The following is a 27,650-nucleotide window of genomic DNA, read 5'->3' as shown; positions in this document are numbered from 1 at the left end:
ACCTGCAAGCAACTTTTTTGGTTTGTGTTTTTGAGGGCCCGCTACAATCGAAGGAAGCTGTAAATACATATGATCTGGAAAAGCATTGGTGTGAAGTATAAATGATGTGTTGTTTATGTTTTAAGGGATTCATGCAAACCCACATGCCATAACGCTGCAGAAAACATCCTGAGGCTACACAGTAAATGCAAACTACAATGTCATAAACGATATATTTAGACGAGAGATAACAGATATTTAAAAGCACATGAGAAGTAAGACATGGTTATAATAATTTTCCCCAATTTTCATATCATTTCCAATAATCAATGTAATAATTGCTCCAAACAGCTCCGGCGTCTGAAAGACAAGACAGGTTTATCTCCCACGGAGACGATTTGAAATCGCTGGGCCAATCAAACTTCACCACATGGCAGGACTGGAAAGGAGTAAAGGGTGGAGAGCTTGGTGTCATATCATATCCATATTCATTCCATACGTTTGAAGTGGAAAGAAGGCGGCTTTAATAATCATGGCTACACGGTGTTCAAAGAGAGATGAGACATGAGGAAGAGGAATATAGACTGAATGAGGAACTTCAAAGGGTTTCCGCGTACACTGCCATATCTGTATACACACAGAAAACACACACTCACATGCACGTACACTGTACTGTATTTACATATAAATGTCTATAACCGAAGGCGTCGCAGGAAAATAAGACAAAAAGTTGCTGCATGTGAGACACGCAGCTCAGTAACATTAATTACCACAACAATAAGTAAAAAGTAAGTCACTGTAAGCAAACAGGGCTGCTGAATTAATAACTGTGTCAGCCAAACAACTTTTCATATCTCAGTTCTTCACAGTGTCATCACTATATGCAAACAAGCATCCAAGTTTGCCTGCTACACTGGCAGCTGGAGCTCCAACCTTTAGTCAGGTAAGTATTGCAATCAGTGAGATATTGCATCACTTCCTACATTAAAGGGCTCTGTAGCACAGCGCTGTCTTAAAATAAGCACAGGGATGCCTCAAATGTTTCCTAAAATCAGTGCTTAACCAAACCGTATGTTGCATTGCCTAAACTGCACTTTAAAACTGCTAGCATTTAATGCTTGCTTTCAGCAGTGAGCGATAAACATAATTAATGTAAAAGCTGCTTCAGCCAAAGTCAAATCAGATTTTCTGTATATTTCAAAACATGGTCTGTTTCAATGTCTTCACAATATAAACAGCAATCAATCCTTATCTTTAAACTGTCAATTCAGCAAAACACCCTCTACAGCAAAAATGAAGACAAAAGAAAAAACACCCTCTTTAATGAGCTCATTTACACATTTAGCTGGAAATCGGTCTCCTCGCTGTCTGATGAGCAGCTCTGCTGACGACAGCCACATGAAGGAATGCAGTGTATGGATGTACAGTTATAACTACTAGGGCTGATGTCTCTCTCTCCATATGAGACACATGCCTCAAGCCAAAACAGCCTTTCATCCTCGCAGAGCCATGCATTATTGATGATTAGACCAGAGAGAGACACTGAAACACACACTGTGTTTCCCAGTGTGCTGGCAGGATGACGAATCTGTGTATGAAAGCATGTATGCGCTTATATGTGACTAAACAGGTGGGCTGGATTCTTTTAATGATCAGCTGAGTAAACTGTTACTGAGCCAATCAGAAAAGCAGAAAGTGACAGCGGAGCAGCCATTGGCTCAAGCCCGCTACTGTCATTGTGACAACAACGTCTGTGACCGACTGCGATCTCCAGTGTCTCCAGTGCGTGTTATCTTTTTCTTGTTGCGCATCGCAGCATTGCATATGTGTGATGCCATCATTTCAAGGGTTTGCTGATGCAATGCTTGTGTTTACAATGAACCCTGCAGCCTGCATCGACACATAGCAAACTTCTTCAGAGACTTCACATGTATACTACTCAACTTCCCATTTCCCACATTTGAATATAAACAACAACCAGACAAACCAGTGTGCCAGTTCGGCAGAGTAGCGCATGATTGCCCAGGGGGCAGTCTTTAAAGAAAGTATCACGTTTTTTTAATTAGCTTTTGGATTTTACAGAAGAAAACAAGGTAAAAAACACACTGCCAACACACTTCTAGCTTACGTACCAAACAAGCATGAAAATGCTTCTTATTTCAGTAAGCAGCTTACATATAAGAAACAGCACTAAATGTTTTGGAAACACTAACATCATATTTTAAAGCCAATAAAATTACACCATTCAAAACTGTCTTCATAGAATTATTTTTAATCTGATTGACAATGTTATCGCTTAATCTATGAGCACAACTTATGAGATACAGCAGCAACATTTTTCTGCAACATTTCATTTTCAAATGTAAGAAAATACGGGAAAAATAAACACAGAGACCTTCCAGTCCAAGGCGACATGTTAACCGCGCTTGATTTATCTCCTGAACATTTAAACCCAAAGATCATTTTACAGCTTTTCCTTGCTCAGAATGGACCAATGGGGAGTACATGTGTAAACATGGTGGCTACATGTTACCTTGCTTGACAAAAATAATGTTTTTGTATGTTGGTGACATTCCTTTGGCTCTGCAAAACCTCTTTGTCAGGAGTGCCAATAATTCACTTTTAAGGAGAACACATAAAAGCAGCAAATCTGCATTTGAGAAACCAGAACCAGAATATATGTTTCTGATTAAAAATGACTTGTCAAAATTGTCACTGTGAGTGGAATGACTGATTAATGTGAGGAGGGACTTTAGCACTAAAACAAATTGTGATAAGGAACTAAAGAGACTGATTTATTTTCTCGATAAAGGTTGATAAAGCAAGACATCGAGTCTGCGGAGCCCTGATTTTTGATTATTTTTTTTTGTCTGAAGCACAACATGTGTGCCATGTGTTATTTTCTATACTTTATGAAGTAAATCAAAATAAATAATGAGCTTTTTTGGTAGGTAGTTGGTGACTATAAAAAAATTTATTATTGCTAATACTCGTATATTAAGTATCAGTTAATGACGAGCAAACAAGCTAGCCTTCTTTCACCGTATTTCCCAAACCAAATGTCATATGGAAGTCAATATTTATTATTTACAGAATAAAAAATGAATCTTCTCTGACTGGGCTGGTGAGTTGTTGCCGAGCCTGTGGGAATGTGAGGTACATTGATGTTTCTAATGAAGAGCTCTGAGCTCCATTGATCCACCGGGGATGAGAGTGAGCTGTCAAAAGCTATCAGGCCCACTTTTAGCTGTGTGTAGCTAAAGTGAGCACGATAGTGTTGAGGCGCAAGGAAGAGCAGCTAAACATCCCACGGCAAAGGGTATAGAGAGGAGACACACACACACATACACACACACACACACACACACACACACAGAGGCACAGCTGTGATGCCCTCAGAGCGTTCAAGCGGTTATTTGTTTAGTAAAGGGGCATTGCACAGTTAACAATAAGGTTTACAATGTGTCAAGTGATCAGTTAAAGTGTACGACCTTCTGGTCCAATATTTAGGTTAGATTTATTTTTAAAAAAGAAAAGCAGCAAATACCAAATTTTAATCAATTTCCTTTAAGAATGGTTAAAATTATTGCTGATTATTTTTTTATCTGCAGCTTTTTAAATTAACAAGTCATCTCAGCACTAACGCAATCTTAGCACGTCTGGTTCCTGTTGTCACATTAACATCTACATGTGCATGACACAGCCTAGTGAAAGCAAAAATGACTGCATTGATACTTTAAGTACAAGCAGGATTAAATGGGATTAAAACACAGCACAAATGTGAATGTAAGCACCACTGCTATATTACACCGTAGCTGCTAGCACTGCTTTCATATAGACACTGTATAGCAGGTAAATCAGGACCTGTGCTGTTCTCCAATGGGATGCAACAATATGTATCATGAAAATGTAATGAAAAGATGCCAAAAGATGTGCGTACGGGTGGGTGAGGATAGGAAGTGAAAACAGTGGGAGGTGTGGGCGACCAATGGCATAATGTCACCATGAGCCAGCGTGATTTTGTTCTATTCAAGCAGATGAGACAAATTACTAATGACTGTATTTATGGCATGCACATACCACACACTACACTGTCACTGTAACTTAAAGAGAACCCAACTGCCACTAAAAATCCCACTATTACAGTATAAGTACAAGTAATTTATTTAAAAAAGACCGCGTGTGTGGGGGGGAGGCCAAATACACCCTGGACAGATCACATCTATATCACAGGACTTATTTACATCACATTGGTAATTCTTTAAGCTCATCAAACATAAGAATATGCTTTAATTTAAAAATAAATGAATATAGAACTTAGCAGTTTTGACTGTGTGACAGTTGGCAGACTTCACTCTTTCATCTCCGAGCAGCTGTGAGTGGTATTTATAACCTAAACAATTAATCAAAGAATAAGCAAGAAAAATGCAAACTGATTAAAGTTTAAACTACACCTGCTGCACGACTTACGTCTGATTAAACAGCTGCTCTATGTCATGTTTTCCTCTGCAAATACATTAAATTCAACATTTTCTACTTGATATAAAAAGGCTGGACAAAACAGAGGCTGGTTTCTCTCAGGGAAACAGTCAACGACCACTCTATAAAATATATTTTCCACACAAACATTTTAAGTTCAAAGCTAAAACAAGTTAATCATGGATAAAGTGCTTTATAACCAAGAGACAAACCAATAAACGAACACCAAAGAAAGAACATATGGTAGATTCGGGGGCCTTTAGGGCTGCTTTTCAGGACCAGATGTCTTCAGGAACCGGAGATAGAGAAACAGTCCGCACAGCAGAAAACACAAACGTGAGTTGAGGTCTTTCTGCACCAAATGATCTGCTACTGCAAGAACATGTATGCTCCGCATGTTGCATATAAGCAGCTATACATTTCTCACTGTGATAAAAACAGACTGCCCACAGACTTACTGAGATATTAGAGTGCAGCAAGAATACTTTGACAAGTAACATACCACAATGTGAAAGGCTCGAGTCCCTCAATCTTTTCTTTGACACTGCATCCACAGCAGTCTGTGGAGCACAGCAGTAATTAGAGTGAACTTGTAGCCCTCATCTTAATGCTGGTACGGGGGCGCTTTTAATCAGCAAAGTTGCAAGCAGAGAATAATCTTTCAGCCTGTTGTCGTCACAGGCTGGCGTAAAAGGGAGCAAATCTCCTGCTTTGCGCGGACTTAAGAATGATTATGAAAGAGCGAAAATGCAATGCATCAGTCAAAGTGTTTCCATCACACCCTGTGGTTAACCCATCCATGCACTTGTATGCACGCATGTAGTGTCAGAAGCAGGATGCAAATATTTCTGTATGAAAAGTGTCATATGTAAAGTGATGATATGAGGATTTTTTATCAGCGCGACCTTTAAAAAGATGATGAGATGGCCAACAGAGAGTCATGGTGTCTGCACAATCGTAGTAATGAAATTAGTCAAGAAAACAGAATGAAAAATGGAGAGTGAGAAGTCAATACTGTGTGTATAAGGGGAGGGGAAAAGGAAACTTTGAAGAGTGGAAAGTGCTCTTCAGCAGGAAATGGTTGGAGGTTGAAAATCTGCTTTTGTCTTGGGCCTATAAGTTAGCCGTTTGTGGGTTTGTTTCAGTTCAGCAGTTGTAATAACTGTATATACAGCATGTGGTTTCAAAGTCTCATGTTCTGAGATGTTTGTTTTGGAAAACGTAGGCATGTAAACTATTTATAGAGGCAGAATTGACAGGGCCTGCCTACATATTTTTTTGACAACAAAGAGTAAAACTTTGTTGTCAAGGTGGAATAATTCTCATATTGTACCTACAAAATTAATGCTTGCATCCAAAATACATAAAAATGAAGCATAATCAATGTAAAGGTGCAGAAAGGAAATCAGTAAATAAATAAATAAATAAAACACATTACACAAAAATCATTTGTCTTTTGTATGTTTGAGTGGGAATGAAAGTTTCAATCTATAGCCAAATGTGGCAACAACAACTCCTACAAATGAAATTCGAACATCTCGTGGTTCAGTGTTTCCACAAATAACAGTGAATTCAAACTGGATCACAAATAGTTTTTGCAAAAATGTATAAATATTTTTGCGGAAAATGAGTTCTCTCTGCAAACAATTCAATAGTGATCAATCTTCTTTTCGTGTGAGGGGCACAACTCACCTTGCAGCGACGTGATGACTGCTGAGTTATGTCTCCAGAGCGCGCTGTAGATATATAAGCACTTGCGCCTCGGTAAGTTTGCTTTGCCTCTCTTGTGGGAAGAGTAAAGATAACTTCACATCATTCGTTTAACGGGAGCAGAAGAAAGAACTCCGAGGTGCACTTTTCCTAATTAATAGTCATGCATGGACACTAAGTTACCCCTGCAGCCCATGATGATGGAGACTCCTCGCTCTTTAAGCGGATGGAAAAATAGTCTGAGCTGGACGGGTTTGGTGTTTTAAGATTGGTTACAGTGGCCCAATATGATTGTACGCGTAACCAATCAGCTCTGCTGAAAGGTGGCGATGGAAGGCACTCGTTATACTCTGCGGCGTGTTCCGTCAGAGAGCGCACAACACGAACAGTGTACTCCGCCCGGAGATGTTGATCTATTAACAAAGCGCAAGCACACCTCGTTACTGCCAAAATGACTGTTTGGGAAAGGGTTTATGGGAGGTGTAGTCAACTAAACAGGGAACTACTGCTTCTCTGAGCGGCTCGTTAAACATCCTAAAACTACATCCCCGTCATTTTTAACGGCGCCGACAGTGTTTGCATCAGCGTGGTCAGCACTCGCCGGCGAAGTTACTACTGAGCAGCGGCTTGTCTTGTTTAAAAGTGATAAAAAATAACAACCAGTCTTTAGTTTGTGTGGCAACCAACGGACAAATGAATCTGTTCGTAAGTGAAGGCAACCCGCACTGCCTGAAGGCGCTAGCAGCGTTAGAAGCGACGGGAGTGCAGTGCGGCGTCCAGTTTGTCAACCACGATGGTAAGAAAACCTAGTGAGGTTAGCATTCCTCTGTGTAATTACCTGTAATTATAACTAATAACGACAGTGTTTTGGTAAAACATGCTAGCCATTATGCACGTTTTATGCAGGTCTGAGCTAAACTTGTCCTTTAACGGTTGTGACTGTGTACTAGCGAACTAGCTGGTTAGCCAGCCTTCTTCTGGTGGCATCTGTCTGTGAGTGACAGTCACAATGAATGTAGAGAACAATATCTGCGTCTGAGAAGCGGCTAGAATTAGCTTTACTGGAAATCACCGTTCGTTTGTCATGTTTTAGACTTGTTTGCTTGTCCAGCTTCATGTCGGGGTGTTTGTTTGTTTGTTTGTTTTTTAGCCAGTGTGCAGCTACAGCTACCGTCTGTTTGAATTAGCTTACCATTATAAAGTTAGAAGACTGTGTTGTTTTTATTAATAAAGTACATATCTATATATAAACAGTGTGAGTTTATCCTAGGTATGATTATGTTTTGTAGGATATTTCACTGTCTCAGAATTAGAAAAGCCAACAGGTAGAACACGTTTGGAGAAACATGTTTTTCTTTATTCATTGCTTTATTGTTGCTGTGAAACGGACATATTTCACCAAAGCTGACACAAGGCAGACTTAAGTGTGCCAAAATGTGATGTGGCATACATGTCCAGCACTGTTATTCCTGTTTGGTGGGTTTTGTCTACACCCAACAAAGTCACAGTTAGGAATCCAGGAAGCCAAAAAGCCTTTAGCACGGCGAAGTCAGACAGAAAAAGCAGCTGTGTACATGTTCTTCCCGTGTCCGTGGGTTCTTTCCTGGTACCCCGACTTCATTCCACAGTTGAGAGAGGTTTTAGTAGAGTATTTGGGACTCATAGTTCTGACCTATACTTGACAATAATGGCCCTTTGGAAAACTTGCTTAGGTTTAGCAGTAAGTTTTAATTTAGTATTCTGTGAAATAGTTTCTAATAAAATAGTAACAAACTCCAGCTTCATCCTAACCCCAGATGGGTGCTAATCTTGAATCACAGAGATGAATACCAAGAGCCATCTGGCATGTGACTACTCGCATATAAACTGTCTTAGAGACAGTGAAAAAACCCCACACAGTTTAAAAAGCATTTTTATACCAAATTCAAAATGTTGCTCGTTACTTCAGGTGAATGCAATAAAATATAAATGTCTGCTGTAATAATGCCGTATAAAGAACCACCATTCGTGAGCCACTATTAAAAATCTGTGCTCTGACTGAAACATGTGACTACATTTTCCGCCTAGATTTAATAAACAATATTAATCCAACTAGTCCAGGAGTATAATATTTGTTAAAAGGTTTTGTCTCTTTTTCCATTTTCCCAGAAAGGGTGGTGCCTTTCCTCAGCCGTCCAACATTGCCAGCTTTGGCCCTGCCCAGTGGACAATACCTTTTCAGTTCCAATGCCATCTGCCGGTCAGTAAACTTCACATAGGCCTTTTTGCTTGGCTCTTTATGAGTGGTAGTATACAGTTAGGTCAATAATTTGCTTGAAAAAGATGCAAAGTTTGTAGTTTGTCTTCTGTACACCCCCACAGTGGATTTTAACTTAAATAAATAAATAAATAAAATAAAGATGGCAACCAATAGAACCAAAACTATGTTTTTATGCTTTACCCATTTTAGCAGCAAGTATAAAATATATCTCTTACCATGTGTTTTGAATCCCTTAGATACCTGTTTGAAGTAAATGGACAAGAATGCAGTGAGCTTTGCAATCAATGGCTGGAATGGGAGGCCACAGTTCTTCAGGTATACTCTACATAAATAAGCAGACCTTTTAGTTTGGTGTTAATCTGCTGTGTTAAAACTATTTTCAGTTCATGCTTTTGTACGTTCTCTTGTGCAGAATCCTCTTACTGTACTTCTATAAACCTCATGGAAAAGCGGATATAAATCCATGCTGCTAAATTATTAAAACTCACGCTATCAAAAGAACAATGTACGGAAACAAGCGTTAAGCAGTCCAAGTAATTCTCTGACCTCAGTCACACTTGCTTGGTAAATTGTTATTAATCCTGTTTTGTCCTTTTTGCGCAGCCTGCATTGCAGCAGGCTCTTCACATGGCAGTGCTGCAGGGGAAGAGTTCAGAGGTGTCCAAGGTTCTCCAGGGTCCCATAAACGTCTTGGAACAAAGCTTGAGCAAAAGGAACGCACCTTATTTAACTGGGGTACAGTATGGTCTCCTGTGTATTCTCTTTTTTCAGTGCATGTTTACCTGTAATATACCCCAGTCAGGCATAACATTATGACCACTGACAGGGGAAGTGAATAACACTGATTATCTTTTCATTGTGGCAGCTGTTGGTATGTGGGATATATTAGGGAGCAAGTTCACATTTTGTTCTCAAAGTTGATGTCTTCAAAGCAGGAAAAATGCTCTTGTGGGATTTCCTTGTCTGAAGTGGTCAGTAGCTATCAACAGTGGTCCAAGGAAGGAACAGTAGTGAACCAGCAACAGGGTCATGGGCTGCACAAGTTCACGATATGTGTGGGCAGTGAAGCCGGCCCATGTGGTCCAATCCAACAAACAAGCTGCTGGTAGTGCAGATTGCTGAAAAGGTAATGCTGGTTCTGAATGAAAGGTCTCAGAATTGTCAGCATTGTTGCAGACTATGTACACCATTTCATGGAAACGGTATTCCCCAATGACTGTGGCCTTTTTCAGCTGTGGCCTCTTTTCAAGCTCTGCTACAAAGAAACGGTGGTTTCCACAGGAATGAGTTTGAGGTGTTGACTTGGCCTCCAGATTCCCCAGATCTCAATCCAATCAATCATCTGTGGAATGTGCTGCACAAACAAGTCCAACCCAAGGATGTCCTACCTCGCAACTTACACGACCTAAAGGTTTTGTTGCTTACATCTTGGTACCAGTTACCGCAGCACACCTTCAGGGGTCTAAGTGGAGTCTGTGCCTCGATTTGTCAGGGCTGCTTTGGTAGCAAAAGAGAGACCAACACAATATTAGGCAGGAGGTCATAATGCTATGACTGAAAAGTCTATTGTGTGAGTACATTTAGAAAATAAAGAAAACACATTTTCAGGCTTTTTCAATCTACAAAATATATACTTGATAGAAGTCAGTAAGTCAAAAGTTCAAAATATCTCTTTTAAAGTTTATCTGAGCTTGACTGAGCAACTCCATTGGGCCAGATCTGGCTCCTCTGGCAACATTTTTCTATAAAACTAAAGAAAAAGTGCCGTAAGTGCACACAGCAAGGAAGTCTTAGCTGTAGGTGTAGTACTTTTTTAGTGAGATGCAAGCACATAAAAGCTGTAAGTAGTCCCCTTCATAGTTGTTCTCTATATAGAAAGTTGCAGGTGCAAAGATGAATCCCTCTTCTCCTTTGCTTGGGGATTTCAAAACATTGTTAATTCAGAAACAGTATTTAGCAATTGCTTTAAACTAATGTTGAATTAACTGTGCTGTGTTTCAGGATTCTGTTTCCGCTGCTGATCTTGTTTTGTGGGCCGGATTCTTTCCTGTTTTATCTGATTCTTCACTAACACTGGGTAAATATGAATGCATTTTAAAATCCATTATTATTTGACATGTATTGCTGGCTATTTCCCTTTTGCTTTGCTTTATTTAACTTACTTTTTCATTCAATTTAATCTTTGAATGTTTAATTTCTGATTTCTCTTTTTCACGTATTTTATAAAATTTCACCTTCCATCTCCTGATCTCTTTTCAGGTGAACACAAGTCTTTGAAGGCTTGGTTTGACCGTGTGGCTGCTATGAACGCTTGTCAGTCTGCTGCTCAGAAAGTGCTACAGGGAAAAGGTCTGCAGGGCATGAAAAGCTATATGCAGAAGCAGCCTGCTCCTCAGAGCAGCCAGTGCAGAGAGACACAGCCATGTAATAGCAACTCTGCTGAGGTACCTGCAACAGTATATCATCGAGATGACTATTAGACTGAATGTGTTCTTACTGAGAGGCATAAATTTAGTGCCTTTCTTCCAAACAACACATTAGGTTTCTAGGAAAACTTATCATTGTTGGTTTTCATTAACCTATAGACGCATGCACTTCCACAAACATGGTTTATACTCTTTGAAAGCACAGTATTTTAAAAGTGTCAGTCAGATTTAAGAGCAAATGTTAGAACACACATTTATAGGAAGTCAGTGAATGTGTGGATAGCAGATGATGCTATAATAGCGGAGAATATGTCGTGGATAATGATTGTCTTTGTCTCCTGGTTTGATTAGGAAGAAGGAGGTGAGCGTGTTGTTTCAGAGGAGGAGATGGAAGCAGCAGCTCTCACTTGGAGTAAGGGTTTGAACACTTGCCCTCCAGCTACAAAAAAGCAACACCCCATGTAAGTTATTAATGGCACCATCATTTCACACACATGTATACTGTTAAGGCCAGCTAAAATTTAGTTCTGTTTTTTTTCCCACTAGTTTGCCTCAGGAGGGCAAGCGAAATGTCCTGGTGACCAGCGCCTTGCCCTATGTCAATAATGTTCCTCACCTGGGTAACATTATTGGCTGTGTCCTCAGTGCTGATGTCTTCTCCAGGTAGGAATTACATTTTGTAATCTGTTGGAAAAACAATCATTGTTCCTTTCAGCAAATGCAGACTTTACAAACAGTACCTGAATACACAGACATTCTTGTAGATGTGTAATGGAAAGGCCTGTGAATACTTTTTCTATGTTTTTTCACTCATCATCTTTGAGTCATAACTCTTCCACACCTTACTCCATCTGCTTCTGCTAGGTATGGCCACCTACGAGGCTGGAATATGTTGTTTGTGTGTGGCACAGATGAGTATGGCACTGCTACAGAGAACAAGGCCAGAGAGGAGGGCCTGACACCCCAACAGATCTGTGACAAGTACCACGCTGTTCACTCCAGCATCTACAAATGGTTCCAGATTGACTTTGACTATTTTGGCAGAACCACCACCGAGAAGCAGACAGAGTAAGTGAGAGGGCCTGTCCAAGGACATGGGTGAGAACAAATGAGTCTATTCTTAAATTGGTACTTTAAGACAAGGTTGTTCTTTCAAGAAACACAAGTATCTTTAACCTCCTAGGACCTGGCGTCCACATATGTGGACATCACATTTTGGGTTATTTAGACCAAAATAATAAATTTTGCTCAACAATGGCCTGATATCCACTTACGAGGACATTGTATTGCTACTGTTCTATCGGAATTTTAAACGAATATCCCCATATGTGGCTCTGATTTTTCTTAGAAACAAAAATCGGGGGGAAAAGAAATCTGGTAATTCTTTTTTTTTTTTACATTCATCAGGTCCCAATATGCCCAGATATCAAAGAGAAATTAAAAATGCATGCCGTGGAAGAGTTCGGGTCTTAGGAGGTTAAACAGAGAAGCCAGCAGAATATAAGATCATGTTTTTTTGACCAGAGTCCTGACATAGGCTGGATGTGGGTCTGATGAATGAAAACATTAGTGTTTCCGTATACTATAAAATGATCTAACATCGGATTAGTATAATCTTGCCCTAGATACCAGTAGTGGAAGTCTAACCATAAATTAACCATAAACCATAAACTGTACTTCTCTTAATCTCAGAGATTATACAGCATGGCTTTTAAATGTAGGTTACTACTGCCTACTTCCCAAGGCTTTACTGAATTCTGTAATTAGAAATGTCTGTAAAGGGTGGAAATATGCGTTGACCTGGCGACTCATGCATCAAAGGTTCTGCAGAGGGACTAAGTTCAAGTCCACTCCAGACCATTTCCTCCATTCGCCCTCTGTCCCTCTGTCTAGTCTCCTAAATGCACTAACAACACAAATTGTTTCTTTTTTCTGTGTGTTTAAATAATACACAGAAATGCTGAGTTGTATATTATTTTGCCAAAAGCATTTGCTTACTCATCCAAATCATTGAACTCGAGTGTTTCCAAACACTTTCATGGCCACAGGTGTGTAAAACTCGTCAGCTGGTCGTGCAGACTGCTGCTAGAAACATTTGTGAAAGGATGGGTGGCTGTCATGGGTGGGGATTTTTTTTTAATTTATTTTTTTGACAGTTTATTGCTGTGTTAATTGCTGTGTAATCAGAAACCGGTTGTATGTAATTGCCAGCTCGATTAGATTCAACTGGAGACTGGTAGCAGACTGACTCCATCTTATGGCAACATTTGGGAGGCTTAAAACGTTTTGTAGCAAAAGCATTACCAAAGAAAGATCACTTCAACTTTGTATCTATTGGATAACACAGATATTGACAAAGTTTAACTCTGAGGAGATAAATTGCAGTTAAAATGGATAAAATTCATAGTAAGTGTTATTCCAGTACTCAGCATAATGCAAAATGTCCACAATTTCAGTAATATCACGTTATGGTAACATCGTATCGTGGGATCTCTGAGTCACACCTCTGAGGCATGGCCTTTTCTTCACGAAAGATTAGTCCTAAATTCTAGTTATTGCACACTGACAAGGACTACAAAGATAAAAACTCTTGTTTTGGGACCTTAGCTTTGATAAAGTACAACATAAAAGACATCAAGCACCATGCACCAGTGCAGTGTGCTTTGAGAAATAAACAGCCCACAGATTAAAGGCTTTTGACTTGATCCATTGAAAGGAGGTTAGGCCTTAGATTTTACATTTACCAGCCCACAGCTGAATTGTCGTTTTTTTGGGGGGGGTTTGTTGTTTGTTTGATTTTTTTGTTTTAATTCTTTTTTGCTTCATATTTTTCTTATCACTCAGTAGTATCAACCAACCATCTTCTCTTGATTTTTTTTCTTATGTATTTTTTTTTTCCCTGGCCATATTTGCTGAGAAAGTTTACGTCCATTTCTAACCAACATAAAAGAGCAGCATTGATCCATGCTGGCAAAAAAACTCCCCAAACTGTGATCAGGCTTTAATAAATGATCTCAACATAAGACCGTATCGCTGTATCTAACACAGGTCATTGTCTATAATCCTAAAGAAACCCTTTTAACCATCTTGTTCCTCTGTTAATCTTTCAGGATAGCTCAAGATATTTTCTGGCGACTTCATGAGCGTGGTTTCCTAATAGAAGACACAGTGGAGCAGCTACGTTGTGAAAACTGTCAGCGATTCCTGGCTGACCGCTTTGTAGAAGGTATCTGTCCACACTGCAGTTACCCTGAAGCTCGTGGTGACCAGTGTGACAAGTGTGGACGACTCATCAATGCTGTGGACCTCAGGGTGAGTGTGGAAGAGCAGCCTGTACGTCTCATATCATTGTAGAGGGCATAACTATTGATGACTATAGAGAGAATTGTGGTGGAAGAAAGTTCTTGACAACTCACACATAATTACTATGTTTTTGTTTCTGGTAGTGTTTGTGTGTGTGGGATTCTGTCTGTGAACATGAAAGCTTGAAAATCTTTGATTGTGGTCTAAGAAGGCTTTGTAGGGGAGTGGGGTCATGTTAGCAAACGTTCACTACGTTTTTTTTTCTAGGTTTTCAATTATTTATTTGTCAAAAACTGACAACAAAAAGATTTTTCTGTGGAACGTAACTTCAAATTATTCGCGGAAAATTCGCCTATTCAACAACTATTTTTTTCTGGCAAAAACATGACGATAACTAAATAAAAATGAATGGATGAAGAAAAAAAAAAGAAAAAAAAAAAAAGAAAATTCGCCTATTCAACAACTATTTTTTTCTGGCAAAAACATGACGATAACTAAATAAAAATGAATGGATGAAGAAAAAAAAAAGAAAAAAAAAAAAGAAAATTCGCCTATTCAACAACTATTTTTTTCTGGCAAAAACATGACGATAACTAAATAAAAATGAATGGATGAAGAAAAAAAGAAAAAAAGAAAATTCGCCTATTCGAAAAAATTTTTTTTTGATTTTTTTCTTTGTAGAGCACATCTAAAACATTTTTTTTTTATAAATTTTATTTTCAGTCTCATCTAAAACATTTGAATTATTTTCACTTTATTTTTATGACCAAATACATTTTTTTATGATTTTTTTTTTTAAGTGATAGTTTAAGTCATATTTGGAGTTTCAATTATTAAAATAGGTAAATAAGTGTTTTTAGAAGGGGTCTAGAGGGGAATTTCAGCTATTAGCAGACGTTTGTGAATACTGGGGATCAACTGTATGAGGACTCTAAATATCACAATACTTTGGACCTCTGATCTCTTCTTCAAGGTCAAAGAAAGTCAAACTTTCATAAACTGTCTTTTGTCTTTAAAACTATTTAAAAATTCTACTGCCTTTGTTCATATTGGCAACATTTGGAAAGGATACTGGTATATGGGCATTATATATGTCATCATTCTTACAGCACCTAAGAAGCCTCACATTTATATTTATATGTATACATTTTTGCAAATACTTTAACAAATTGATATAGTAATTTTTGTCCTTTTATAGTCAGAGTTTGGATTCATTTGAGTAACGTTAGTGCTAAGGATTTGTGCGATATTGTGTTGGGAACTAAAAATATGATATAATGATGTAAACTGTTTCTGGTTTTCTTTTGTTTTTACTCATTGCTAATATGAAAATATAAATATTAATGGAAAAATAATCTCCTAGTACTTCGGGAATGTACTTGGAGATTATAGTACCCTTTCTAAAATATGCCAGTATGCATCACTTGTGTTTCTGGGCTTTTTAGATTGCCGCTGGAGAACGCATATTATGCCTCTGTTACAATATTTATTTTCCCCTGTGGTAGAAAACTGTAAATCTAGAAGACTTTCTAGAGTTGTTAATGTACTGCTGCGTTCACACTCTTAAAATTATTTTTGTAAAATTAAATTGGTAAATTCAGAGTAAAAATTCTTGTCAAATGTTGCTATAATCAATGATTATCGGTGTTGGCCGTGTTTTCTTCCAGGAACCTCAATGTAAGGTCTGTAGGCAGACTCCAGTCATCCGCTCCTCTAAGCATCTTTTCCTGGACCTGCCAAAGGTATGATTTTCACACTTCATTGAATGCCCTGAGCCGTCCATTCTCAGTTCATACAGTGCTTCTTTGGTCACAGGGATGGAGGCAAAGTAATCCAGTTTAGTAAGTTTAAGGTATCATTGAAAGACAGCTTGTGGAAAGCAGTTATCCCTGCGGTAATGTTATTATATAAACAGCTTTAGTCTTTCAAAAGCTGTGCTTTAGAGTTAAGACACTGGGTGTATTTTGTCAGCATTTTCATTCTCCTCTTTCTCCTGTGCAGCTGGAAAGTCAGTTGGAGCAGTGGCTGGAGAAGTCAACCAGCACAGGAGATTGGACAGCAAATGCCAAACAGATCACTCGCTCCTGGCTAAGAGATGGACTCAAACCTCGCTGCATCACCAGAGACCTGCAGTGGGGAACACCAGTACCTCACGCTGACTTTAAAGAGAAGGTCTGCTTCTATTTAAAAGGAAATGGTTACATCACAGATCTCGTTTTCTTGATGTTTAGTTTGGTATTTCTGCAGACTTTGAAAACATGCTTAATCCAATCAATTTTTTCTCTTTGACTTCATATCTAAAGTCGTGTTTTTAACAACTAAAATGACTTTGTGCTTCATAACCTCGTCACAAAAGCTGCAGTGACTGAAATATAATACATAATATCAATATGTAATATCAGATTTTTTAGGTTTGGCTTATCAAAACATATTAATAACTTTTAGCACACACTTCTGGAACTTTTTTTTTTCTTGCACACAAATACTCCAAGGATGCCATTTCTGATCAGGTCTCTGTGCATCCTTAGAATTCATTCTTTCAATTTTTTTTCTATTTTTCCTTTTGTCATCATTATTAGTTTCTGTAACAAAACAGAAAATTTGGACTCTTATCATTTGGTACTCGCTTTCTGTCTTTGTAGGTGTTCTACGTGTGGTTTGATGCCCCCATTGGTTATCTGTCCATTACGGCCAACTACACCAACGAATGGGAAAAGTGGTGGAAGAATCCCCATCAGGTACCACCCCCCTAGCCCAGACCCCAACAAATGTCAAAATTCATGAGCCGTAGACAGTACTGATGCACAAGCTTGGCACAGATTTTTGTCCCCTTTTCCACAGTGAATGGATCTAATAGCTTTTTTTACTCCCCCATCTGGTCTTTTTCATTAGAACGTGGTGTATTTCCTAGCTCCATATAACTCTGATGTGCAACAGAGAAAGACATTAGCGTTTAGTTTTACTCCCACGGCTATCATTTGTACACAAGAGATTGTGGTGAAGGATATATACGGCTGATCAAGATTTGCCCTATGAGCTGTAATGCACAACATGTTCAGTCTTAATATAGTTTTCTAGATCATTTTTATTTAAGGATCGCCCTTTGTGTTCTAGTTTTTTTTTTTTTTTTTTTTTTAAAGAGGAACCATTTAACATTTATTTTAACCTTACACACAGTTAATTACATATCTAGCACAAGCGTCAAACAGGAAGCAAGTACTCTTTAGTTAGCTTCTTCATTTGCATGTCTGCTCAATGGACCTAAAATCTGATAGCTAATCAAAGTCAGGCATTTGCTCACATAAGCATCACTATCTTCTTCACTCACTGGCTCATCTCTCCATCTAAAACTCTGGGATTGATCCCGTTTTATGAGTGTGTGATGCTCTGTATTTGCAGAAGGAGAGAGAGAGAGGCAGAGAGGGGGGTTGGGGATAGCAGATAAGTCCTCTTTGAACTGGATGATCTCATGATGATCTAATATGATGTCACCCTCACAGTGCACTGTATTTTCTTTGCCACCAGGTGGAGCTGTACAACTTCATGGCCAAAGACAATGTGCCTTTTCACAGTGTGGTGTTCCCCTGCTCTCTACTGGGAGCCCAGGACAACTACACTCTTGTCAACCACCTCATTGCCACAGGTAAGCACTTATTATAACTGACTGATTTCGCCGGCTGATTAAGTATTTGTGTGATTTTGATTTTCTCAGCAGATGCTTGAAGTTGTTTTAAAACACATGAATGAAACATGGGTGCAGTGTTACTGGATGGGTAATTATGCGTTTTGGTCAAAGCTTTGGGTTTTGACAGTAACCTGTGCTGTAACTTTCACTCAGAATATCTGAATTATGAGGACACAAAGTTCTCCAAGAGCCGCGGTGTGGGTGTGTTTGGAGACATGGCGAAGGACACCGGTATCCCTTCTGATGTGTGGAGATTCTACCTCCTGTATGTGCGTCCAGAGGGACAGGATTCAGCTTTCTCCTGGGCAGACATGGCTCTGAAGAACAACTCTGAACTGCTCAACAACCTGGGCAATTTCATCAACAGGTTGGTAAAAGCCAAGATGTTTTAAAGGGACTTCCTGCTCTTTTTTATGTTTTACAAATAAAATGTACTTTAGAGAAATTTAAGAATCTGAAAATGGTCAGTAAACCTAACAAACTCGAACCAGTCTCATGTTAGGTTATTACATACAAATACTTGTTTTTCTGGGTCTTTTTTTTTTAAGCTGTCTCTTATAATGTTATTAGTTCATCTCAACCACTAGCGATATAAAAAATGGGGCAGTCTACATCCTCAAGTTGCTCACAGTCTCTGCAGAAGTTTCACTCAGAAAGTAAATATGCAATAAAACTGTCATCCAGTCCAATTAACAACGAACTTTTCAGATTGTTGTACTTTAACTATTACAAGAGATTCACCCAGTTTTCCAAATTTGTTTGGGATGGCGTAATTTAGCCCCAATTACATCGCCTCAAATGATTTTTAAAAGATCAGGGTTAAATCCCACATCAAAGATTTTTCTCAGCAGCTTTTTTTTCCCAAAGTACCTTGATCTTCAAAATTGGTCTCGGGCAGCAATGCTGATCCCTAATTGGTTCGAAAATATCTTGTAGATTGCAACCAGCCTAAGGTGTTGGAGGAGTAAGTGTTCTGCTTCAGAAAAGAAGTTCTGTCCTGCCTGGATCCAACCCCTGAATCACAACATCATTAGTGACAGTGGGTCCATCTTAGACACACATACAAATTTATAGAAGACTTTGTACCATGTAAATGCTGTTTATTAAAAATATTTTGATGCCAATTAACAAACAAATATGGCTAAATGCCCATATTTACTAGCAAAAATACTGCTGTAGACTCACTCATTTTACCAGTAATAATATTGTTCTTTATTCCCCCTGAATGAAAACCCTTAGGGAATGTCAGTTTCACTAATTAGAAGGCTAAAACAAACAAAAGGACACACAAAGTTTCTGTTCACACATCAGAATCTCAGTTCATTGTAAATTTGACATTCTTGTCAAAGCATTTTGGTCTCGCAGACCTTCCTCAGAGGCTAAGAGACGTGTAAAATATAGAACAGTGTGTTGCATCAGCCACGACAAAAACTTTCTCACCACGAACGTCCTCCTGATGCGCACATAAGACTCATATCAAAAATGACATGTTCCAGACACAGCTACAGTTTAGAAGCAAACAAGGAACTGAGAAGCGACTCCACGCAGTGCACTGTTGTGTTGGTTTAAATAAGGAGAGCATTGCAATTACATATGGCAACAAAATCTATAATTTATAAACAATTAGCAAGTCTAGCAACCTGCCCTTCCCTCGTTTTGCTCTCGCACCCCCTCCCCAAGTCTCTCGCTTCGTCTCTCTTCATTCCAGCATTTTCCTCTGACCCCTGTTGTTTATCTGCTTTGTAAAAAGCCTCCTCTCGCTTTCTTCTCCAGAGCCGGCATGTTTGTCACCAAGTTCTTTGAGGGCTGTGTGCCTGTGATGGAGCTACAGGAGGAAGATAAGAAGCTTCTGGCTCTGGTGAGCTGGGAGCTGCAGCAGTACATCCAGCTCATGGACAAAATCAAGTAAGAATCACATAGCAGTGACAAGCAACAGCAGTGGGGTGATGTTAGCATTTAGACAGAAACATGACAGCTTAATTAAAATGACCTTTTTAGAGCTGCTGTTGTCTTGAATTTGTTTTACACAGTGATTTAAAACTCAAAAATGTACAAATAAATTATCAGATAATTTTCTGAACTACTAGTTAAATTGTCAATTATATCACAAGCTGAAACTTTATGTGAGTAGACTGGGCCTCGAGTATTGATGAAAATCGTCCTGCTGTCATTGTCGCGCTCTTAATGATCGATATGATATGTCACAGAATCCGCGATGCGCTGAAACACATCCTGAATATCTCTCGTCACGGCAATCAGTACATTCAGGTCAATGAACCCTGGAAGAAGATCAAGGGAGGAGATTCAGAAAGGTGAGGCCTGTACCTGGATTTGTGTTACATTTTATTAGTCACAAATTTTTATTTTATAATAAAACAGAGACGGGAAAATGACTTTTTTTTAATAGTAAACATCTCTGTTTAGAGGAGAAATTAATTTGATTTATCTCAGACAAAATGTCTTAAATTGAATTTTTTGTAGAAAAAATGTATTTAAGATCTAATTTCTGTCCATTTTGACCTATAGATGTCGACTTACTTATCCTCTGTTTGCAGGCAGCGTGCAGGCACGGTGACTGGTGTGTCTGTGAATATTGCGTGCTTGCTGTCGGTGATGCTCTCCCCGTATATGCCAGCGGTCAGCCAAACAATCAGGGATCAACTCAACGCCCCTCCATCTTGCATCAACACCATGTTAGAAGGCAATGGCACCTTTGTATGTTCCCTGAGTGCAGGCCACCGGATTGGCGCGGTGAGTACAACCGCGACACGTATTACACACAGGTTGTACATGTGTAGACACAGGAACGTATCTGTTAATGCTGGGTGATACAATGAGGATGCAACAGTGTGTCAACTGAGCAGAACAATAGAATAATAAAGAATAATAGCCTAGGCTGTGTTTGGAGGCCTCAGCCTTCGAGCAAGCAGCAAGTTTCTCTCAGGCCACTTGTCCCTTCAGGTATAATTGTGGTGATCTGTTTGTGCCTACTGAGGCTCAAGTCCAACACTACTGCTATAATGATTTGCAGTTGTTGTCCTCGGATAAGTATCTGGACGCTTACATGTACACAAATATTCTCATTTGTTTGAAGTGTAACGCTATTCACCGTGTGGTGGTCGGCATCACGGAAACGCTGCCGATTTCTCATACATAGTTATGTACTTACTTACTTGCATAATCCTCTTTGTTCACTGATGAGCACAGAGCCTCCAGGTTAAATTTTCAGATATACTGTCCTTAGGCTGGATCGACGATTGCAAACTTTTGAAAATTCCTGCATATATTTTTAATTTTTACCTTTTTATTGCCTCTGCCAACTCGTTTTTCCCAGGTCAGTCCGTTATTCCAGAAACTGGAGGCGGATCAGATTGAAGCTTTGAAGAAGAAATTTGGTGGACAGCAGGTATTTGATGTTTATGGTACCTAATGGTCTGTGCATGAGTTCATTCGGGTCTCGTAGTAATATAGGTTCAACATATTAATTAATAATGAAATAAGAAAGAATTGATAATCTATATCTGTTCACTGGTGTCTGTGAGACTGTCATAAAAAATAATTTGTACTTAATTGAGCTGCCCGCTTTTTAAAACACGATATAGCGCAAACACACCGCAAATGTTTAAATTATGTATTAAGCATCAGTCATATAGATAAAAAATAATCCCTTTCTAAACCCTCTTGCCTCTAGCTTGAAGACGAACCACCTAAGAAGAAGGTATTGAGTGGTATTTGTTTGTGAAGAGTCAGTCCACAGTAGTTCTGGAGTGTCAGCGCTGATTTACCGCATGCCTTCACTAACACTAGCTGCTAATTTCACATCCTCAAATTTTGTATTTTTACTCATCATCTCGTGTCTCCTGTGATTCATTGTCCATTCATTGACTCATACGATCCCACTTGCATTTTGAGTGATGAGTAGTGTTGTTTGAAATGAAGTAATTACTGTGTAGAAATAATCCTCAAAATGCCTTCGATTCAAACATCTTCTCTCCGTTTCCACCTTCAGACAACAGTTCGTAACGCTGCCAGCGCTCAGTCTGCTGCTGTGCCAGCTCCTGCTGTAGCTGTTGAGGTGGGGACGGTGAACCAAGTGGACCCGGAGAAAGCCAAGCAGCTCACCCAGGCTGTGGCGGAGCAGGTGAGAGCGCCGGCCGCCTTAAATACGCTGCTGATCTAAGAAAAGCCAATGCGGTTCTTCCATGTTAAGCGGCGTTGTAATCAGTATTTTTGAATAATTTGAAATAAAAATTGAATGTAGCGTTTTATTCTTAATTCATTTTTTTGATAACTGGATAACAAAGCGTACTGTATTTTCCGCAAAAGAACAAAAACGTCTAACATTCCGGAAGTAACGCACATACACCAAACATTTGTTGCACGTGCTGAATTTATTCGTTAAGTATAAAATCTGTTATTTCTTTTTTGAAAATTTTTTTGTAATTTGTAGATTTCTAAAAAAAAAATTATAATAGAATTTTTTTTTTTCATATGTTACAAGATACTTTCAGTCACGATTGTTGTCAAATATTTGGAAATTCGTTTAGGGCGACGTCCTTCTGCAGACAAAAACGCACATTTGCAAAACTACAAATCGTTGCTTTTGTGATTTCATTCTGAAATTCTCAACAACTGTTTAATTTTACTCATCACAGGGGGAGAAGGTCCGAGCACTCAAAGCCCAGAAAGCAGAGAAGGCCGTGATCACAGCAGAGGTGGCCAAACTGTTGGACCTTAAGAAACAGCTAGCCCTGGCTGAGGGGAAGAACCCTGAGCCTGCACCTCAAAAGGGCAAGAAGAAGTGAAATTTAAAAAGGGAAAGAAAAAAGGATGGAGGTTAGTCTAAGTATGGGTCGAGGTATGATAGTGGAGAACGGGAACAAGATGTACACAGAGAGAGAGAGCAAGATGGGTATTAGCTTAAGGCAAAGCCGTGACAGGATCTAAGACAATGTGGTATTGGCACTGAGGACTAATGAAATGCTGGATTGGCCGACGGGGAAATGAAAACCGACAAAGAGAGAGTCAAATGAATACAGCTACAGAATGGAGGGATTTTTTCCAAATCCCTACACCAAAAGAAACTGATTTTATACTCTCCCTGTGATAAAGTCAGCATACGATATTAGTGTTGGAAGGTGTGTTGTGCATCTAAAGATGTTTTTATATATATATATATAAATCCTCTGGAAATTTGTTTTGCTACGAATACCATTTTTTAGATCCATAAAATAAAATGATTAACTTCAGAAAAAAAATGTCTGTACTCTCCACCTTTCTCATTTACCACACACACACACAAAGAGCACAGATCCTTAAGACAAATAATCACAGACACAGAAAAATATTCTAGTTTTCTTGTTTATTGCAAATTGAGTGTGTTACAACGCAGGATAAAATGAATGGTATGGTAAAATACATAGATTTAATGCCATCAGTGACAAAAGCCATGCATGCAGTATTCTACAATTAACAATTTAAGTGACTACAATGAGAAAATAACAGCGGATATGTTGGTATATTACAGTACAAGCCTTTACAGTACAATTGTATATATTACAGCATTATATAAAAATAGTAAATAAGGGTAGAAGAGCTCTTAATAATTCTACCCCAAATTCCCATAATAGAAAAGGTCAGCTTAGAAAGTAGAGCCGGTTCCTACTTGCTTTATCTAAATACACATACACACAAGCCATGGGTTATACAAAAGTAAGAAAATGATGTCTTTTTTTTTTTTTTTTCCTCCCCCCACAAATAAAAAGCATTCTCTCATACTCACACTGCACTGGGCACTTTCAGACTTTTCCTGAGCTCCTAAACTCTCCACAAATTGGGGCAAATAATCTCTGCTAGCCAGATTGCAGCCCTTAAAGTAGGAGTTACAATTTATTGCAAAATGGTGGGAAGATCTATCAGTGAAATGCTCTTTAAATGAAGTTCCTTTCTGTCCTACATGCAACTCAAAATATGGATCTCATTAGGCATTCCTCAAAATGACATTCATTAAAACCTCTGCATGATTTGCACTTAAGAGCCGTCTGTTCTCCTTCATACATGCTGTGTCTTTCGAAAAGCCGCAATGCTGTTGCAGCCCCTTTTCTCTCTGTACCCTTTCATGTCTTGACTTTCATCACTTTCCTTCTTCTTGCAATCTTTATCTGTCTTTTACAAGAAACAAAATCCTCACTTATAAAAATTTATCTTTGGTTTCCATTCTTCTAAGAGGCATTTCATGACCACCCTGTTACACCTTTCCCCACCACTGCTTGTTCGAATTCTGTAGGACCTGACATATTTTATTCCCGTCTTCCTTCACCACCTCCCTCTCATTTTCTGGTGTTGACTAGTCTCTCGATAAGGGCTCTTCGTGTCCTCTGTACCTCCTCTCCCAGCCTTTCGATTTCTGCTTTAAGACGCTCGTTCTGCTCTGTCAGCTCCTGTACCTTCCTCTCGTTCTCCTGCTCTCTTTCTTTGCGACTCTTTTTGGTAGATGAGTAGGATGAGCGCTGCGAGGAGGAAACAAAAGAGGACAAGGCACCGTTGGCCCTCTCGCTGGTGGTCCTCTTGCGTTTTCCCAAACGGGAGGATGGGTAAACAGAGGGAGAAGACACAGGCGAAGAGGGAGAAGAACAAATTTGAGATGGTGACTGGGAGGCTGAAGAGGAGCAAGATGGCGAATCGGGGACACAAGGCAGTTCCTCCTCGCTGGCTGAGGGAGATGCAGGATGGACATTAGCCTGGTGGTGCTGGTGGTGGTAATAATAGCCACCGCTGATCACTGCTCCACTCGCATCCACCATTCCCACTCCTCCATCACTCAGCAACTCGAAGAACTCGGGAGGCAGCAAGTCACTGCCACCTCCTGCCGAGCCATCTCCACTTCTCCCACCCTCAGCCTCCACCTGCCGTTCTTCTGTAACAGCTGGACTCATGCAGGAGGAGGAGGAAGAGGAGGATGACGACGAGTTGTGATGCAGGGTCTGGGTGCTGTGGATCTCCTCTGTGGTCCTCTGGACACCGTCACCCCATGTCTGGCTGCCATCAGTCAGCCACGTCAGAGAGCAACTTTCTAGGACATCCATGAACTCTGGCTCCTTCTGGAAGCACAAAATGTAAATGTCAAAACCTGTCGAGAGTAAAAAGTGCAAGTAAATTAAACGTCGTCTGGCACACGAGTGAAAATTTTCACAAAAATTAAAATAAAAGAAAACAGAAAAAAAAGTGCAATGAACAAAGACTCACATTCATCATGGGTATGATACCATTTCATTTTTCAAACTACTGACCTCGGTGCATGTAGGGGCTCGTGCCAGTTTTGCCCCTCCTGTGTCAGAGCCCAGAATATCCTGCAGGTCCTCATACCACGCCTCCAACTCTGCACCATACAACGGCCCCACACCAGGGGGGTACGGCGGGGGCAGGTGTAGCCACTCGGCAGTCATCTCGCCAATCAGTCGCAACGCACAGATACTCGGCCACACAGTTCACACTGGACCTGAGAGGGGAGGGGAGGGGGGGTGAAAGGGAAAAGTGCAAAGCAGCTGCAGGTTAGATGACTGACATTGTGTTCAATTTAAAAATAACTGTAATTAGATATGTAGTCCGAGTACACAGGGATTTAGGATGGTCTGTCTCAAAACTGAATACTATAGTCAGGCTTTGTCTACTCAATAATTAATCAAGTTTAAATAAAACAGAGTAACACAGAGAAAAATGCATTATTGCACCAAAAAAATGAAATCAATTTAGGATGCCGTAATTCCACAATTAAATGGATGGAAAAATAAAAAAGATCACGTCGAAATCTTAAAAGATGGAATGAATGTTAAATATTACCTTTAGAAAGCCTCCTTTAATCAAGTCTGGCAATTTGTTGGAGATAGCTTGTCCCAATAATTCTGCAAAGAAACATACATATTTAGTAGGTTAGTAAGAAAAAGAATAGTGTTTTTCCCCCCCTTACTGATTGAAATTGCTGAGATTTCAAAATCAAAATAGAGATTTGGCGAACACCGAGCCTGCTGTGAGTGGAAACAAAAAGGTGCCCGAAACGCCACTGGTTTAACTGATGAAATAATAAAGAAGAAGAAAGAAGGCAAAATTCCCGTCACATAATTATTGTAAACAAAGACCAAGGTGCTCTCCACTGCGCCCCCTGCTTTTGACGGTCCTCAAAACACGCCGGAGTCGATAAACAAGTGGTTAAAACGCCGAGGAAACTCAAGAGTCCAGCTCTGACTGTCTGCTCTGCTTACAGTCGTCTTAAAGACCAGTACACAAAAGCCATCACAATGACTGAGTTTTGTCATAAAAAGGTTTTTTAATGTGTAAAGAGAAAAAATAAAATACTTTGACTTAGGCAGTGATATAAAATGTGAGCGGTAAAAAATACAAATAAAGAAACCCTGTTTAGCTTCCTCCTGTTAAACGTCAGATGTGAACGCAAACGTACACGCGTTAAAACTGTGGTGACCAAAACGCGTGACATTTTTCCTTTTTAACAGTGTTTTATAATAACATGCGTATATACGTTTTTCCTGTTTTAGTTACATGACCACTGTACGCCAAGACAATTACGTCATGGAAACCCAAGTCCAGCCGGGGGAATGGGCGAAACAAAAGGAGACGTAGAGAGAAAAGAGAAAAGCAAAGAGTGGGATGGGTGGAAAGGAAAAGTAACGAAAACAGCTGCTCATTCAGCGGTGAACGTTTCACCCTAAACGGGACTGTCAAAGCGCAAAAAAAACAAAAATTAAACACGTCCAATTTCATGTCGACAGCTCCACCAATTACTGTCAGACGTTACGGCGCAGTATAGACTCTGTTATAAACGCTCACAATCAATGACAACTGAAATTTAAAGCGGTGCATGCCTTTGGTGCTACATTCGCGGAATTGTGTCGGGGCGTTCGGCACGGTCGGCTGCCAAAACATCGAAACTTCCTCGGCACAAGTCCGTGAGAGCTTGACAACTTGGAAAACGAAGCGGACAACACCTAAAAACAACTCGAATAAAATTATGGTCGATTAAAGCAACTGTTATTCTAAAAATGGCTCTGAAATATCGGCCAAAAAACATGCACAGTGCTTTTTTCGTTTTCCACTACACCGATGGAGCACTCCGAGAGTGTGTGAAGTCGCCGTTAGTTGTTCACTGAAAGATTAAAAACAGCAGAACTGCTAACAGGAACATCCGCTTACCCTTTTTCTTTTATTCGCTCGCCTTCTCGACTGTCTTGAATTCGAATGTAGATATTTTAGTAAAAATTGGTGATAGCTCATGTTAACCATTGTTCAGTCTTGACGGCTGAATGTGATTTTACGGAAACTCCCGGCGGCGTTTATATTGTGGGAGACGCCAACCGAACTATGCATGGGAAGGTAATTTCGGCGCAACCTAACCAGAGCGACGAAACCTGACATTCCCGTGGACCAATAAGAAGAGCAGAGTTAACATCTTTTCCTTGGTGACATCCAATAGAGTGACCCGAAAACAGCTCGGGGCGGGGGAAATCTGCGGGTTAGCTGGTTGTTCACACTAGCGTGTATAGTTTGTGCGAGCAGCAATTGTGATGCAGTCATAAGACGGCCAGGACGAATTTGGGGCGTATGGGAGTCACATGAAAGGAATGATGCAATGCTTGGCAACCAATTTCTAGCTGGGGATAACACCAGCAGAATCAGAACATGTTTTATTAAACAGTGTTGGCTCTAACAAAAATCTAAAAATATACATATATGCATGGATCTAATGTCGAAGAATTGTTTGTTTCCGGAACACAAAAGCTGAATCGATTTCCCCCCC

General features: G+C 39.7%; 2 protein-coding genes across 6 annotated transcripts; one reads left to right on the top strand and one right to left on the bottom strand.

Annotated features, from left to right (window-relative positions):
• Window positions 1-6,706: 6,706 nt before the first annotated feature.
• On the top strand, window positions 6,707-23,100 carry mars1 (methionyl-tRNA synthetase 1). 3 transcript variants are annotated; one of them, XM_026166772.2, is made up of 22 exons: window positions 6,707-6,964; window positions 8,317-8,407; window positions 8,665-8,743; window positions 9,032-9,163; window positions 10,430-10,505; window positions 10,688-10,872; window positions 11,206-11,315; window positions 11,401-11,517; window positions 11,719-11,922; window positions 13,965-14,166; window positions 15,825-15,899; window positions 16,159-16,329; window positions 16,800-16,895; window positions 17,683-17,800; window positions 17,996-18,209; window positions 19,616-19,747; window positions 20,050-20,154; window positions 20,398-20,593; window positions 21,177-21,248; window positions 21,534-21,560; window positions 21,852-21,983; window positions 22,498-23,100. In XM_026166772.2, exons 1-22 carry the CDS (start codon window positions 6,862-6,864, stop codon window positions 22,645-22,647), a joined length of 2,787 nt encoding a protein of 928 aa, XP_026022557.1. In that variant the 5' UTR covers window positions 6,707-6,861; the 3' UTR covers window positions 22,648-23,100. The 3 variants fall into 3 exon arrangements, with proteins under 3 accessions (XP_026022557.1, XP_026022558.1, XP_026022561.1); XM_026166773.2 differs by lacking the exon at window positions 21,534-21,560 and having other exon boundaries at window positions 6,712-6,964; XM_026166776.2 differs by lacking the exons at window positions 6,707-6,964; window positions 8,317-8,407; window positions 8,665-8,743; window positions 9,032-9,163 and adding an exon at window positions 9,580-9,839.
• An 87-nt stretch (window positions 23,101-23,187) lies between these two features.
• ddit3 (DNA-damage-inducible transcript 3) lies at window positions 23,188-27,206 on the bottom strand. Of its 3 annotated transcripts, none has more exons than XM_080301585.1 (4): window positions 27,047-27,206; window positions 25,682-25,743; window positions 25,132-25,340; window positions 23,188-24,971 (listed from the first exon to the last, which is right to left on the bottom strand). In XM_080301585.1, exons 3-4 carry the CDS (start codon window positions 25,139-25,141, stop codon window positions 24,172-24,174), a joined length of 810 nt encoding a protein of 269 aa, XP_080157711.1. In that variant the 5' UTR covers window positions 25,142-25,340; window positions 25,682-25,743; window positions 27,047-27,206; the 3' UTR covers window positions 23,188-24,171. The 3 variants fall into 3 exon arrangements, with proteins under 3 accessions (XP_080157711.1, XP_026022562.1, XP_026022563.1); XM_026166777.2 differs by having other exon boundaries at window positions 23,188-24,942; XM_026166778.2 differs by having other exon boundaries at window positions 23,188-24,939.
• Window positions 27,207-27,650: the final 444 nt, after the last annotated feature.

Source organism: Astatotilapia calliptera, chromosome 5 (genome assembly GCF_964374335.1).
Source record: "Astatotilapia calliptera chromosome 5, fAstCal68.1, whole genome shotgun sequence".
In the NCBI taxonomy this organism is placed as follows: domain Eukaryota; kingdom Metazoa; phylum Chordata; class Actinopteri; order Cichliformes; family Cichlidae; genus Astatotilapia; species Astatotilapia calliptera.
The sequence above is the reverse complement of the archived record's forward strand: the minus strand, read 5'-3'. Positions and strand labels throughout refer to the sequence as shown.

Coding starts and splice junctions, on each gene's coding strand:
- mars1 (XM_026166772.2), top strand. CDS start 6,862: ATGAATCTGTTCGTAAGTGAAGGCAACCCGCACTGCCTGAAGGCGCTA. Junction 6,965..8,316: donor CCAGTTTGTCAACCACGATG/GTAAGAAAACCT, acceptor CCATTTTCCCAG/AAAGGGTGGTGCCTTTCCTC. Junction 10,873..11,205: donor GTAATAGCAACTCTGCTGAG/GTACCTGCAACA, acceptor TGGTTTGATTAG/GAAGAAGGAGGTGAGCGTGT.
- ddit3 (XM_026166777.2), bottom strand. CDS start 25,287: ATGACTGCCGAGTGGCTACACCTGCCCCCGCCGTACCCCCCTGGTGTG. Junction 24,943..25,131: donor GAGCCCCTACATGCACCGAG/GTCAGTAGTTTG, acceptor TTGTGCTTCCAG/AAGGAGCCAGAGTTCATGGA.